This window comes from Argiope bruennichi, chromosome 5, assembly GCF_947563725.1.
Source record: "Argiope bruennichi chromosome 5, qqArgBrue1.1, whole genome shotgun sequence".
Taxonomy (NCBI): Eukaryota; Metazoa; Arthropoda; class Arachnida; order Araneae; family Araneidae; genus Argiope; species Argiope bruennichi.
The window spans coordinates 24,481,435-24,498,743 of record NC_079155.1 but is presented as its reverse complement, the minus strand read 5'-3'; the positions used below and the strand labels follow the sequence as shown (position 1 = coordinate 24,498,743).

Genomic DNA, 17,309 nt, shown 5'->3' with positions numbered 1-17,309 from the left:
ATCATTATTCTTGAAATGGTGACCACGTTTAGTAAGAAAAGTAAGTTTTAAATAACACAATAAATACTAATTTTCTTAATTCAAAATATCGATAAAAACATTTATTTAAAGTAAGTCACAAATGATAATTAAACCAGAAACAAATGAAAGCATAAATCTTTCAATACATTTAACTCTTGTAAATATAACATGGGTACTTAACTTTTTAATCATCCTTTTTTTTATTTAAAGAAAATAAAAATCGCATTTCAAATGGAAAACACGGGATAAATGGGAGAAACCCAAGTTAACAACCACAAAAACAAACAGCAGCAACAAAAAAAAATCTCATATCACTGTAATCACCAATAATTAAATGCGACGTAGCTCGAAAAGTAAACACCAATTTTCTAATAATATACACAGTTTATTTTTGAGAACTCTTAAACCAGTGGTAATAAACAGATGCCCTTACGAAACAATGGCAACCTTTCTGTTTCCCTTAAATTGATCGAAAAGGACCTTGAAACTGGCCTCCGCCCTGTCCCGTTCCCTTGCACTTTTCCCATAGAAGAAAAAAAAAGAAAAAAAAAATCTTATTTTTTAAGCTCAATTAATTGATACGCCAGTTACGATTATAAGCGTGTCTAAAGCAAACATCCTAATAAGTCATCTTTCAGCGATTGCTCACTTCAATTCCAGACACATTTTTAACAGAATAGAGACGACCAATCAATCGTCGGATCCATTCTGCCCAGAAACCTTCCTTCGATCATCGATTCGGGGTCGATGTGGACAAAGGGCCTCACTGTTTCGACCGCATCCTCAACAGGCGTGGGAAGAGAGAGGCGAGGCGACGTCTGGCCCGACACCAAAGGCACGCGCCGTGAAGTCGCCTGTGCGCACCCCCTCCTCTCCCCCCTCTTCCATCAGCACCCGGCAACTACCCTCTTGGATCCGAGAGGATGGAAGATCAGTCAGCTGTCGAGCTCTGAGCAGAGTGGTTGGATTTTTCTCTTCTCTTTCTTTTCATCTTGGATGTCCATATTGCAGCGGTCAGTGATTTAAACCGTTTGCATGTTATTATCGTGAGATCGGACTCTTAGGTGTTCGGACCTTGTGGACATTTGTTTGGTACCAGATTTTTCAGGACTTTGTTTCGCTGTCAATAAAAATGATGCAGAAATTGCCATTCGTCAGAATATTGGTTCTGGGAGCCCAAGAAGTTGGAAAGACCGGTAAGTTGAAAGTTTCATCATATTCCTTTTAATTTGAAAATACTTAATAGTGCATACTAATTTTGTTAAGATTAAAATAAATTAAATGAATGCATTTCAAAATGAATTGAAAAAAAATTAGTACATATTTTTAGTGACGCTATTATTTGATTTCACCATCTGGTGAGCATTAAAATTATAATTATTAGAAGCTGATTGTTGGAGGTTTTACATTAAGTTAACTTAATTATTTATAAATGCTATTAAATGTTTTTATATATATATTAGAAAATTTAAACTCTGTAAAAACATCATATTGTTCTTGTAATGTAAAATAATTTATTGTAGAATAATCGTCCCTACATTAATAGATCTCAATAAAATATCAGTCAATATATTTCGTATTTAGATACTACTAGTATGATCAAATTATAATTTCTTCAGGATTTCAGTATAAAAATTATTTTATAATCAATAAATTAATTTTAATTCAATTAATTCTTCTTAATTTTCTTCTTAATTCTTAATTTTTTTTCAATGTTTATGCATATATATATATATAAGATCTAAGATGCAACAAAGCAATGCTATACAATTAATAAAGTGTTTATATTTATGTATAACTTTGTGCAGAAGTATTTCCTTCTTATTCTATTAACATGCAGGAAAATATTAAATTTTATTGTTGCTGAATTATTCTTAGGGAATATAATAACATAATTTCTTTTTGGTGAATTTAAAAATCAGAAAAAGTCTTTCTCAGCATAAATTTTTAATTTAAATACAATTAATGTAAGTATTGAAATCTCAGACTCTTCAAAAGAGGCACAATTGCCTTAATGACAATTAAAAATATGTGGCAGCTCGCCAATATTCGCCACACAGTTACTTTGGAATTACATGAGCGTTTAAAAGTTCAAATGCTTATTGTAAAGATTTATTTGTTCAATATTATTCAATACAAACGGTTATATGATTTATAATACACATGAAAAATTATAATGTTCACTTGCTTGGCATTGTTATATGAATTTATCTATTTTCATCATTGATAAAATAAAAAGAGCAGTGATTGATATATTCGGATTAAGTGAATGAAGCAATTAATATTTAAACTCATAAAATCTTTTGTAATTTTACATTTAGATACATTAATACATCTTTCTTTTTTAATTTTAGTTCAATTTATAATGATCTTCTCAATCACTTCATTTCACTGGCATTAATGGTTAAAGAAAATAAACATTACTTATTAAATTCCAGTACACTACAAAATTATTTTTTGAGTTTTGAATATATAAATAATATAATGCCTTTTGGATTTGTGTAGAAATATATTCGATGTATGAATACTGTACATCTGAATTTAAAATGCATGTGGTATCTGATGTTATTTGTGTATAATACAACTTCGTGTACAATTATTATTTCTTTTGACGCTATTCAGGAATAAAATTTGTAGGTTTTGAATTTTTTAAATCGAACTTTTGGGTCTAAGTTAACGTTTTGTAAAAGAGGTAATTTTTATCTCTTTGATTTTGGCAAAAAGTGGATTAATTTTGTGTGCTAGGAATTACAAATATTTTTATCAATAGACTTATCTTTTGATTTAAAAAATACCTTTTGCATAATAATATATAATTGATATTACGTTGTACAATTTGACACGTCTTAACTTCACATTAATTGGTATATGCGGACTACCTTTCTTGCATCTTAAATATGTCTTGTTATATTAACCCTTTCTAGGGTCGTGGGAAGTATGCTTCCCAACAAATTTATCAATCTTTGTATGAATTTATGTAGGTTGGCATAAGTTCTGACAAACTTTTTTAGAAAGACAGAAACTTAGATACTTTAGTTCTTTATTTTGCAAAAAATGATGTGTCTTGATTTGATACTTAATTATTAATTAACCAAATTAATTAATTAATCAAATTAAATTTATCTAATAAGCTAAATGAATCCCTTTTCTTATTCTAATTTCAAGCCTAAAAATATTTTAACATAATATGACCGGAAAAAAATTGCCCTTTAAAGGGTTAAATAATATAATGACGAGTTAGTTGAACTTAGTATAGTGTACATTTCAGTTAAAAATCCGTTAGGGCAATTATAAGTTAATGCAAATAATGTACTTAAATATCTAATTTTATAAATGTTGCATATATTGTTAATAACATTTCAGGTTTATATAGAAGACAATACAGATTAAAATAGCATAAAAATGTATAACACAAATTTTGATATATCAGGAATCTCATTTCATAGAGAATACTTTAGATAATGCATCTTTACTTAATAATTTAAGGATTTTATTATGCAGCAATTATCTTTTCATTATCACAGATTTTTGTCATTAGTCTATAAAGGTAGTTTAAATTAAAAAAAAGATAGAATATTTGATCTTCTAGAAAAGAACACGTGTGTAGAGTTTGTAGGTTAATGATTTTCTCTGAAAACATAAAATCCAAACATTTTGCTGACACACTCAGGTTTTACTATATAAATATACACCAGTCGTAAAATTGCGTCATTTTGTATTAAAAAATACCGCCAAGTTTCTAAAAATTGAATACAATAAACTAAAATTAGTGTAGGTACCTTAATTTAGATTTTAGAAGGGATCTTAGAGATAAATACTAAGAAGAAGGTGGGTGGCTTAGTATTAATTTTATTTTTGACGTCAAAAGCTGCTACTCTTTGGTGCCTGTAGTAATCTTTTCTTATAACACGGATGTGCAACTCTCATTGAGATCTTCCGCGACGTGAGGTTCCGTTTCCTTCCCGATGGAGCGGAAGAAAAAAAATGGATTCATAAAAAAAGAAAATCGGCCTTGACAGTTACAGTCTTGCTCATTTTCACTTTTCTCTGAGTGAAAATGACGTCAAAGGAACTGGATGGCGCCGGTTAAAGTGCTACACTTTTTTTTTTTTTGCTTTTGAATTTTTGACAGAAATGATCTTGGTATATATTTTTTTAAAATTTGCAAAGACTGCTACTGTTTGTCTTTTAGTTGCTTTTCATTTCTGTAATTTGTTTGTTATCCTACAGTTAATGGAATTGTTTCAGTTGCTTTTTGAAATGAAATATTAAATTGTTCGGTGGCATCACTAAGAAATGATTTCGTGCGTGGAACAAGTTTCAATTTCTGAGAATAACTTTTACAATAACTGTTATAATTTAAAATAATTAATTAAAATTGGTTTTTAATTTTATTTACTTCTCACAGATAAATTAAAAAGAAAAAACGGTGCTATATATTCTTTGTTAGTAAAAACAATATGTTAGAATAACATCATAAAGTTTAAATTTCTATATTATAGAATTAATGTAAACGTTACGAAAACGTTGCCGTTATGTGTTTAGTAGAAATCAAGAATAATTAAATCAGCTACGATACTAATAGTTAGTCACTTAAAGATATATCTACCTCTCTGATATTGTTTTATTATCTACTTCAAGATTAATACAATTCTTGAGTTAAAAATTTTTAAAAAAATAAAATTTATAAATACTTTTTTATTTCTTATTTTTAAATCATTTTTATAATAAATTTGACATATTATAAAACTTTTTATCTTTATGATGATGCGACGTGTGTAAAAAAATTTAATAGCTCAATAAAATGTACGTAATATTATTACACTGAATTGAAGAATTAGTAAAAATGAAATATTTCAGAGTTAAAAGAGAGAATAAGACAACTGAAATATTACCATGAATATACGTTATTTCCCCCCCCCCCCTCATTTTTAAGTACAATTATCCAATGAATTTATAAACAGTCTTACGGTATCATATATTTCAGACATTGCATTTATATTTCATCATCTAAAGCAAGAAACACGCTCTCAAAAACTGTTGCTCATTTTTGTAATCCAAACCATCGTCGCTTCTATGAATTCAGACTTACTTTTGAGGGACTGAATAAACGGATTTTGTTTGAAATATAAATAAATAAAAGCAACCATCCGGGAATCCATCCACCTGCCTGGAAGTTTCAAAAAGATCGTTTGCTCCAGCCTGCGGATTGGCGGGAATCCGCTGAGTGCACAAGACTGACTTTTTCTATTCCTTCCAAATATCGTTTTACGGCTGGTGAGGGGCCAATTTGCACGAAAGTCGAGCCTCCTACCCTGTAGATCTCTTCTCTTGATTTCCGGTTAAATTTTTTTCACCCTCTCCCCTTACAAGAAATTCTTCAATTTCACGACTTGAGACATGTTTCGTACAAAATGATTGCCTTACATTTTCATAGGAATTTGTTTGTTTTTTATATTCTCAGAGGAATTGCATAATTTTTTTGGCAATAACAACATTTGATCACGTGGTTCTTTCAATTAATCTGCTATTAAGAAAACAAATTTAATGTAATTAGATTAATGCCATGTTTTTAAGACATACCAGGGTATTTTTAGAGTGTGCTTCGTAATTTTGTATCGCAATTAGTCGGCTATGGCAACATCCGATCCGGCACCCCCCTTTCCAATGTTCTATACTACATTAATATTATAATTATTAAATAATGAAGCATTTTATTTTGCATATCTACACTATTCATTCTTAAATTAGATATTTTATGTAATCTTGTTGGACATTTTATTAATATGAATAATTGGATGGAAATACATGTCCTTATTGGCATGAATTTCCATCCAATTATTTCAAGTGACGAGAATTACTTGAAATAATTGCATGTAAAAATACAATTATTAATTTCAACAATCAATCCGACTCAAAAATTAAAATAAATGAAATGTTTTATGCATTTAATTTTTTGTCGCCTTAATTTGATATAATGACATATTTAATACATATTATCTGTTTATTACAGTTATCTAATAAAATGTTCTATAATAATATTCTTATAATAAAAGCTACATTATAAAAATAACTGAAGGCAGTCTGAATTTTTTGTTCTAAAATTTCTAATATAGATTTTTGAAGAATTATATATAAAATAATACATAACATATATATATATATAGTTTGTAATATATAAAAAGTAACCTACAGAGAATAGGCCTTTACGTTGAGTCTGGAGTTATTTTTTTTAATTCACCACATGTATATTCATTTAATTTATGCAAATATAGACATGTTTGCGTTTTGTAAAATAAGACCCATTCCTCAAGAGTAAATACTTAATAGCTTTTTCTTTCTTTTAAACGATACATTCCAAGTAAAAAGTTCTGAAAACGATCTCCCTCAAAACATCGAAAGGTCAATGCGCTGATGAAAAAACGCAGAAGCCCAATAAGTTATTACTCGCCGAGCGTTCTCTCATGTTGTCTTTAAGACAGCTGAAACATGTTTTCTTGTGCGAAAAAAAGCCAAACAAATCCCACGGGGAACATGTATACTAAACTCAGAAAACAGGAAGTTAAAAACTGTAATTGCAATATTTCATGGTGCAATCTATCTTGAGATCTTGAAAACAGACGTTAACAGAAGAAAGATCTCTCTTCTTCCGTGTGCGAAAAACATTTCGAATGCAAAAAGCGTTTTCTCCTCCTTATTCTTTCTTTTTTTTATAAATATTTTTATTCCTCACTTCTCCCATGTAAATACATTACGCTTAGTTAAACTTTTTAAAGGAGTCGACCTTCACAAAAAGAAGGAGAAAAGAAAAGAAGGAGATGCAAAAGAACGCGTCATTGGAGCTATCTATATCTTGTTGGGTGCAGAACGTTTTCAGGGGGATGTTTTGCCTGCCCTTTTTTGTTTTTCTTTACTGGAATAAACAGCTGCTTAACAGATTTCTATGCCTTTGTCCTCGAAGTCGTGCGGAATAATTTTCTTTCCGTGCTGCGCTTTCACTGTTTTGTGGAATAGTTCCTGTTCCAAAAGTAGACATTTTATTTCGAAGACCTTCGCTTAAAATTCCAGAAACTCAAGTGTAAAGTGATGGGAAAAAATAGAGTATTTTTTTAAAATGTAAGCTGCCATTTTCTTACGGTAGAATCTACGATCTTTGCTTTATTTAAATATAGAAATATAGATTTGACTTTCTGTAAATTTTGTAACAAAATGCTGATAAAAATTTTCATTGAGCTTCGTATGGACCCATTAATATTATAATTTGTAGGGGAAAAAGAGCTTTTCAGTTTCTTTTTATAAACTTAACTGTTTTTAATACAAGCTGAGCTTCACCAGAGGGCGCTTTTCATTATTAAAAATTGACCTATGTATTCTTTCATCTAATATAAAATATAATATTAGATACAAACAAATCAAAATAATAGAGAAATAATGTAACTGTGTCAAATTTTCGGATACTATTTACCGCATGCCAGGGATTAATCGCCAAAAACACTCGCCAAGGATCACATGATAGATTCAGTAAAAATGCTTAATTTTCAGCAAAGGTTAATACTTCGTATTTATTGTACGCCAATGCCATGCAAGGCATTTTCTTCTTACCCAAGGTCCGCAATTTTTTACGGGTCTAGGGAATAACAACTTTATTAGAGGGTATGCGAGAAATTTTTGGGAAGATCCCAACCACTTGTTTATTTTTTAAAAGATTGCTATAGCTAATTTTATTAATTTTAAGCATTTTTTTCTTCTTTTTGCAATTGATATTTCTTATAACCATTGCCATACTATCAAATATTGAATTATTTCTTTAAAAAGTATTTTGAAATTTTCCAGTATTTTTTAATTAGTTCAATAAATAATAGTCCATAATTACTTCTTTCATAATTATTAAGAATTTCTTCCAATTTTAATACATTTATTACCTGCATATAAATTAATTAATACTGACTTAATGCTTTCTATTGTCCTTTCTGATTCAGAATGCAGTTAATGACCTCTGCAACCTTTCACACGCTTATTTCATTTCAGAAGCTTAACATTCCAGAAATTAACGCACGATAATGAAAATAATAGAAAAACGAAGCCAAGTGGAAAATAATGAATGCATGCTCTTCAAATTCGAAGAAAGGGAGCGAAAACAAGCAAAACATGAACACGTGACCGGGTACTTCATACATCCCACGTCTTGATGCAATAGCTTTCATCGCTAGCTTCTTAAACGCCACTTGACGCAAATCACATTTCTCCCTCGATTCAATTGTTCGACAGATTTGAGTCCAATAAAGAAGTCTGGCGAATTCGGATGGCGTCTCTGTGCTCTAGTTGGCGCCCTTTTACGTCATAGATTGTTCCTTACGCATTGCTGGCCTGAACGAGGCACATTGTTCGACTGGCTTTTTCACGCGGCTATCACGTGACATATCGTGGGTTGGGGCTTTGTTTACTCAATGTATTCATAACTGACGATTTTGCCAGTAAAGAATGTGAAATACAGAAATTACATAACGTTTCTTTTTTTTCCTCCCTTTTTTATGTCATCGCCTTTTTCTTAAGCAAAAATTTTTCAGTTAGTATCCAACACGAATTTTGTTACAATTCAGAAAATGAGTTTTAAAACTTTTCTTCAACTATTTTTTTTTTACTTCAGAAATCGAATTCACTTGGGTAAAATAATAATGGGATTAAACTAGTGATTAGTTAAAAATGGAAAGTCTGATTTTAATGGATAAAATTTTTGTTAAATCTTGACTGTTTCACTATTTTATAAATTTCACTGTTTTATAAATTTATTTATACAAAAGTGAAGATTTCATTTGGCTATTCGATTTTTAAATGAAATGTTGTTTCATAATTAAGAATTTAATAAATTTGTTTCAAAAGAAATTTATTTTGTAATAAATAGATTGAAAACATAGATATATATTTTTTTAATGTAGATTAGATTTTAATCAACAATGTTTCTTTTTCAAACAACAGGAAAATTATTTACAAAGTTATTAATAATAATAAAAATGATACGATAAAATAAATAAATAAGATTTAGATTATTTTCATTTTAAATTTAGACTGTCACAGTTTGTTTCACTTTCATTGAAATTCTGAACAATTTTTGCTAGCATAAAGTGGTGATGCAAATTAATGAATAAATTAAGTTTTCATGGTTTGTTAGTCCCCCAGTGTTGAAATTCTGTGAGATCGATTTTGAAATCAAGAAGTCAATTTACTGTAGATTCATTTTATCTTTTGTATAAAAATGTTTTACTGAACTCCACTCTTTATTGGTAGTTAAATTCAAGCTTAAAAATATCAAATGACTTGATGCGTTATTTTTCATGTGCATTCTAGTGTTTTTAAATTTGAAAAAAGGAGTCTAGCAATTAACAAAGGCCTGCTGACACACACACACACACTTAGAAGAAAAAAAAATTTTTTTTAAAGAATGACACATAAATTACTTCTACAACTCTTTTTCTTTCCTAGCAAAAATTCTATATTTACATAAGAGGGAAAAGCAGAGCAATTCAAACATAAAACTTTCTCCCAAAAGATTTAATAGTTAAACGAAGGAACTGAATTACCAGAGCTCGAAAGAAATATCGAGTTTTCAAAAAAACTCATATCTCCTACGCATTTTTTACATATCATAACTTCTTGAGTGACAGTTAATTCACTGGGAATTGTCAAAAGTTCACAAACAAAAGAAAGATCTTGAGGGTAGGTTGGAAGTACTTTATTTTGGGACCAACTTCTCTAGCATTCCACTGTTCCCCAGTGATTCTAATTTTGTTCTTAATATGACGTCATACACCTTCCGCCTTCCCACGCCCCTTTGGGAACACTCGAAAAAGCCCTCAGGATTGTTATTAAAACTCGTTATAAGATTTTAATTTCCCATTTTGGTTCGTTTTCAACGCATACAAAGGCTTGCCTTTATTACGTTCCACTGCGCACTACGGAGAAGTTTCGATCGATTACTTATGTCTAGTATTGTTTATGCTGAAAGTGTTGCCAAAAACCAAAGGAGGGAGAATAATAATTAAAATTCCAAATGACAATAATACATTATTTAGTTATGTATGGAATTACAATATCATGTTTTATTTTTTAGAGAGAAATTTACTTAAATAATTTTATTTTTATATTTTAAAACATAAAAATTAATATAAATTTAAATTTTATATTAATTAAAATATAAAATGAATTCTTATTTTTCGTTCTGTTAAAAATTGTTGTTAATGAAGAAAATTTATTTAAAAAGTTCTGTCTTCCTTTATGGGAAAATTAATTTGTATAGATGATATTTGGCCTAAGTAGGAAAAAATGTTTGAGTGTTTATGCGATAGTTTTACTTATTAATAAATTGATAAAAAAATGAATGATAGTTTGAAAAAGAATGTTAATTTCGGATATATCTTTTTTCCTTATTTTTTACATTAATTAATATGCAGTTGTTTTCATACAAAAATAGTTATTTAAGATTTATACGTTTATTTTTTATTCGTGAAAAAAGAATAGATTAAAAATAATATTGAAAAAAAAACTTATGTCATTATGTTATAGATGACTTGCCATTCGTCTTTATTTATTCATTTCAAAGCTTATCGGTGTTTAAAAAGTATCAGAAAAGTTGTAAATTTTTTTTGAAATATTTCTATCTAAATGAGAATAAAAGAAATAATTCTGATTGAAAATAATCAGTAAATAAATACTTTGGAACTAATCCAATATTCAATAATTTAAAATGGGCTTCATACAGCTGGTGAGAATATAATGAAACAAGTATCTCAAAACATCGTTTATCACAAGTTTCACCAACGTTTTCTAGAATCTAAATTTACTGACGATATCAAAGCTCTCACGAATTTGAGACTTGTTTTTGTTATTTTTCGAGGTCGATCCATCCTTTTTAGTTAATCTTACCTTTCACGCTCAGTTCATCAACCGGGTCATGGCTCTTCAGGATTAGGAGATCTTTGGTAACCATGAGCTCAGACCCGTCATCAATTGTCGAATGTACACGTCGGAGGTCGAATGAGGGTTGAAATTTTGCCAGGATCGGTAACCCCATTCTATGACCTCCCATGTAAACACTACAGGTACACATCGCAACCCCATTCCTTTACCTGCTGAAACCCAGGCTATTTTCTACTCGCATGTTCCATATTGTAACGAAATCCCTCTTGATTTGTCGATGTGAAGGCGAGGCATCACTTGGCGAAACGAATCGCAATTTTTTTCTTCTTCTTTCCATCGCCAAATTCTTGAGAATGACATCCTTGAAGTTATGTTCCATGTCCCAAACGAATATTAAATCACTCAACATCTGACATCAGTTCTGTAACTCTTCGGAATGTATGTTCCAAAAAAGAGAACGTTGTACGAGCCAACTTTGCGACAACGTTGGATTTTCTAACCCATTTTGCGAAAGATTACAAAAGATACAACTAAGGGATTTTTTTTATTAATATGTACTTCCGATTTATTACTTATTGATAAGTTTCACGTACATGTACTGGTATACTTGTGCAAATCTGGGCTTTATACCCGTTGTTAATTTTTTAAAAAATGAGGAAATCTGAAAAGAATGTTATAAAAGAGAGATAAATAATTATAAAATACTAATCAAAGATATACTTTGAAAACATTAATATTAAATTTTAGGTATAATGGAATATAGTTGTTGTTAATTTAAATGTATTCCAACTTCAGATATATGGATATGGAGACATATCAGATATATGGTTCATATGTGCGTTTGAATACGAAACATATTAAGTACTATCAAAGATTTTAATATTCTTTTTATTGGAATTAGGCCAGGCAGTTAAATTCTAATTAATACAATGACACAATTGCAATATATCATAAAAACTTTTAAAATACTTAAGTGGTTTAAATCTATGTAGCTCTAATAAGTTTAAAGTTACGAAATTATTAATAGTGTTTCTGTTGAGATTTTGATAGAATATTCTGCTGATTTTTACCGAATAATTTTGAATAATAAAAAGCCATTTGCCATATTTAACCGAATTATTATAACTAAATTTCGAATTATTTATCAGATCGTCACTATATAGTCACAGTTTAAAATTATATCATGCTCAGCACATTTGCAATAAAATTTATACCGTTTTAACTGTCTTATTCTTTATTAGATAATTAATTTTTTGTTAATGGAAATTAGAATTAGAATTGCATTGTAAAAACATAGTATCATTGTATTTTATGCATTACAATGGGAAAAAAGCTAAATGAAATGTTTTTTCATTTAAATTATTATTGTAAGGACGATTTTTTTTCAAATGTTTAATTTTAGAGAATTCTTACAGTCATAACATGTTTGTAGAAGTATAAAACCTTTTTCCTTTTCTTTCAACGCGCAGACGATTTTAAAAAAGCCATTGCGACAGGTGAGCTGGTAATCTTTCCTACTGCTCTTGTTGAAAAATGCTCTCTGTTCTATTTATGAACCGCGTGCCTTTCGTTCTGGGCGACGAACTACAAATGCGAGATCATGTCGTTTTTTAAATCAAATTTGCTCCGGAATCTTTCTTTTTTTTTTTTTAACGAGGTTACTTTTGAATGAAGCATGCTTGAGAAAAAAAAAAAAAAATTAGAGCCTTTTTTTTTCTCTTAAAAAAATACCGAATTTTTTGAACCGTCGAATGGAAGAGTAAAGGTGACTCTTTTTTTCCCAAAATAAGTTGCCAAAAATGTGATTTTTCATTGTTATTATTTGATTTATGAGTTAGAAAATTGCAATCCTAAAAGCTCTTTTTTTCTCTCTTTTCAGCTGTGACGGTACGTTTCCTAACGCAGAGGTTTATTGGAGAATATGATTCACAAAAAGGTAAATATTATCTCTTTATAGGCATATTGTAAGAAGCATTTTTGCAATTCATTACATATTTAAAAATATTAATTTTTAAATAAAAAATTATTTTTTAAATATATTATAAATTTTTATGCTGAAAAATTTATTAAGTTTATATTTATTATTGCTTTATGAGTGATTTATTTGTTTCAAATAGTTATAAGGAATTATTTTATTCTAGATTTCGTATACAGTTCCACAACGCCAGTCACTGGCTTTCCAGTTGAGGTTGAAATAATAGATACCTCTAGAGATCAAGTAAGTTGAACATTTTTGCTAGTATATGATGCTTATTATTATTCTTTATATTTAAACCATGAAGAGTTAAAAGACCTACAGTATATTAAAATTCATAATTCACATTTCTACATATTATTAACAAAATATTTCTTATTTGAAGGGTTCTATCTTATTTAATGATCTTATTGTATCAATTCATTAAGATGGAATCTAAGTCAAAATAAAAACTAAAGTTTTCCATAGATAATTTTTACTTTGATTCTCTAAGCTTAATTATTTGTTTCAAGGCATAGCAACTTCAATATTTTCAATCAATAAAAATATATTAAGAAGAATTAATAATATAAGTAAACGAAAATAATTAATTAGTATTTTGGTTATATGAAAACAAAACAAAAATATTACCAGAATTGTTTATTATTGTGACTAAGCGAATAAGCTCCAAACACTAAAACTGAATCATTTGAGGTGGATTTTTTTAATTACTTTCCAGTCTAAAGTATCCAGTTTGGTTGAGCCAGGCCCTGTTTTTAGCGACATGAGTTAAATAGATCTGTCAATGAGGCGTTAAGCAGTACGTTTGTGGGTCATAATGACAAAAGCAAGAATGATGAAATGGCAGATTCTGGTGTCCTAAATCACCATCCTTTTTTATGTACTACTTTTGTCAATATGCTTTTATTGTTGGCAACGCTCGTTAAAAACTTTTTATCAAAAATAATTAAATTATTGAATGGCATCGATAATAGTGACTCGATGGGTTTCAGTGCTCTGTAGCATCATTGCTTTAGCTAGTCATTTTGCATTTATTCTTGGCAACGCGAACTGCTGTCTGCACCAACTTAAATATTCACTACCATCATTCAGCCACTAAGAGGAGGTGTAGTCTCTACTGTTCTGAGTGGATCGACCTGAATAGTATCCCTTTACCTCGAAGTGCACCTTAAAGAGGTAGGGCAATTAAGACTTAGTGGTACGTTCATCACTCTCGTTCAAGAGATCTCTTCATCTGACAATGAAAAACACTTGGAAGTCTTTCCACTGGAATTGGCCTCACCTTCAATTGTTTCTTGTTCTCGAACCGTGAGAAAGAATTACGATCTGTTATCGAGATTATTTCGGATCGTCTCCGAGAGTTCTGCCAGGTTCGATCTAATCTAAGCTGACTTAAACTTGGGAGACACTGGCAGACAACCATTGCCAGAGAACACATGTTAGAACGGGACTTAACCGTATGATCGAGACGATCTGGGATTATCTAAACTGTCATTTGTTTTCGAGTCTTTTCTCACCTGGAGGCCATCCAAGAATCCTTACTCTGCTGGGGTGCCTCGCGGTTAGCGCACGAGACGTTGCTTCTTGACATCATTCGAAAGGAGATCCCAGATTTATTTTCTACTCTTTCTATTCTAATCCTTACGATCCGCTTTCTATTCTAATCTTTGCGATCCAGAAGGCTCATTGATGAAAATGGAATCTTTCATTCTTTAGTTGTCGGCTAGACGTATTTAGTAAATAGGTACTCACTCATTAAAGAACCTAATTTTGATTATTAAATAGAATTTTAGAATGCATTCGAAAAAAAATTGCTTCAAACATTAGATTTTCAAACCATTTTGATGACTGAAACAGAAAGGTTGCAATTATTTTCTTTAAAAGTTACATAAATAATAGCAAGATTCTTATTAATTAACCGTCGATTGCTTTCTAGTGATTTATATTGTGATATGCTTTTCATGAAATTTAATCAATTTTTCTTTTATCTTTCCAGACTGACAATATTCCAGTCGAAAAGCTGCTCGAAAGTACAGCCTTTATCGTCGTCTACAGCATCTCTTCAAAAAGCAGTTTCCTAATAGCCGCTGACTGCGTTCGAAATCTTCAGTCTCGTGGCCAACCCATTCTCTTATTGGCAAACAAAAGAGACTTGGAACACATTCGAGAAGTTTCCACCGAAGAAGGACAACAACTAGCTAGGGAGTTGGGTGGAGTCTATTTTGCTGAGGTATCTGCTGCCGAAAGCTATCCGGAAGTCGTCGATGCCTTCAGAATGGTCCTCAGCGATGCCTGCTCCAAGTCTCATGTCAATTCTTCGCCAACCAACACAACTTCTCGACGTAAGAAGTCTGTCGTGTCAGTCTCAAAGATCATCAGCGCTATGTTTGGGCGAAGCAGCAGTGGCCTGGTCTCTGATTCTCATAACCAGAAGAAGAGACCATCCTTATCTTTATGAGAATCAGCCTCTGGAGAGTCGTCCTCCAAAGATACCAACTAAGGTTCCTAGCTATGGATAGGTTGGTTTAGAGTGCAACTAAGTCATGAATAACGAACAAAATAAGATGTTTCAGCCTGTTTACGAATGTGGACTGGAAATGAAAATGCCATCTATTGGACATTCAATTAACTACACGGTGATATGATAAGATGGTGAATATGATTCTTGGAGTTCTACCACCGTATACAAGTATCCACTGGCCACTCGTTTTGTGCTTACTTTTATACCATATTGGAAAAGAAATAATACTTAAATGAACTATGGACTCACTCAATACAAAATGATACGTGAAAACTATTCTTGCCATCTGAATGAATGCGGAAATATACTTTCATCTACTGAATGGAATTTATGCAGACTGCTATACGGGTTTCTATCCTGACCTGATGTTTACTTAAAACACACTTCATGCTAGATAGTTTTTATCCTTTCTGAAAAAAAATCAACCTTTCCAGTTTTATAAAACTCTTTTTTTTTTTCCTTTTATTTTTTGAGAATTGATGTTTTATCTAATCTTGATAAATTTATTTAGCATGAATGCGAATTGTTAGCAAAGATTTTTTTATTGTTCTTGGAAGTGAGCTTATGTTATGTTTCGTTAATTTTCACTTTTCTTTCTGTATGACACCTTTGTAATAGATTTCTAGATAAAAATATTGTAGTCTACAATTTAATAATACAAAAAATAGTTAGTAATGAATGTTATGTATGTAGATAGGTAATAACTTCATTGTTGAAGAAAATTCTATAATCTTAGTAAAAACTATAAATACTTGATTGATATGCCATAGTCCAGGGCTTCTTAAATTGTGAGTCATGTCCCCCTGTTGAGTCGCAAAAAAGTACATAAGTCACAAAAATTCTATCAGGAAAAACCTTTGGAAAAAAGAATGGCTTGTAAACTGATAGAATTTCGAGAAAATTCTATCAGGGAAAACCATTTGAAAAAAAGAATGATTTATAAACTTTTAAACTTAACTTTCGTTTAAATACATAAACTTTTAAGTTGTTATTGAATAATGTATAATTTTTTAAAATTTATTTTCTAATTTTCTGGCAAAAATAAGGGATTACCTTTTGTAATGAAATCGGGATCCTGCTGCATTTTCATCCCCCCCCCCAAAAAAAAGGTCACGAATCGAAACATTTTAGAAGCCCTGTTTGACAGATAATTAATTATATTTCCAGAATGTTTAAAAGACTTATTTAAGAATAATTAAAATAATATAGTGATAGAAATTAGTAAAAATATAATATATATGTCAATTATTACTTAGTCAAAATACAAGAACTTTTAAAAACTCCTATTTAACCATATGTTCAACTATTTCCTGTTAAAGTGATAACTATTGTAGTGCTTCCATAATTTACAGTAAATATTTTCAAATTAGAACAATAATTAGAATAAGCTGAATCTATGTATAACCTTTGAAATTAATTTTCTGTCAGCGAGTTTATTGCAAAGTTGATGCTTACATGAAATACTTGATGTACTTTTAAAATTCTTCTAGTACTTAGTGGTCAATGGTACTTATTGAAAATCCTTGGGCAACAAAGTTTGTAAATATATTTATATGTAAATATATTCTATAAGATACCACGTCTTTCATTTTGCTGTATTCAAGGATTGATGTAAATATGTGTAATTAAAAGTTCTCGTTTTTGTTTTAATAAATACTTTTTGCCATATATTTGTGTATTTTTATTTCAAGTTTTGATGTTTGTATATTTAATCTCATAAAATACAAAACTCAAATATTCACAACACATGAAAAAGGAAAGTATTTCGAAGGCATGGAATTTCAAATGTTAATTATTATCTAATTATAAAAATTAATCAGTTTAACATATTTTTCTTTTAATATACACATGAAATAAATTAGGCAGATAATTTAATTA

General features: G+C 30.0%; 1 protein-coding gene across 1 annotated transcript; it reads left to right on the top strand.

Annotated features, from left to right (window-relative positions):
- Positions 1-770: 770 nt before the first annotated feature.
- On the top strand, positions 771-17,099 carry LOC129969091 (ras-related and estrogen-regulated growth inhibitor-like protein). Its single transcript, XM_056083500.1, has 4 exons — positions 771-1,217; positions 12,815-12,871; positions 13,077-13,153; positions 14,907-17,099. The coding sequence occupies exons 1-4, from the start codon at positions 1,154-1,156 to the stop codon at positions 15,366-15,368; spliced, it is 660 nt and encodes a 219-aa protein (XP_055939475.1). The 5' UTR covers positions 771-1,153; the 3' UTR covers positions 15,369-17,099.
- The last annotated feature ends 210 nt before the right edge of the window (positions 17,100-17,309 follow it).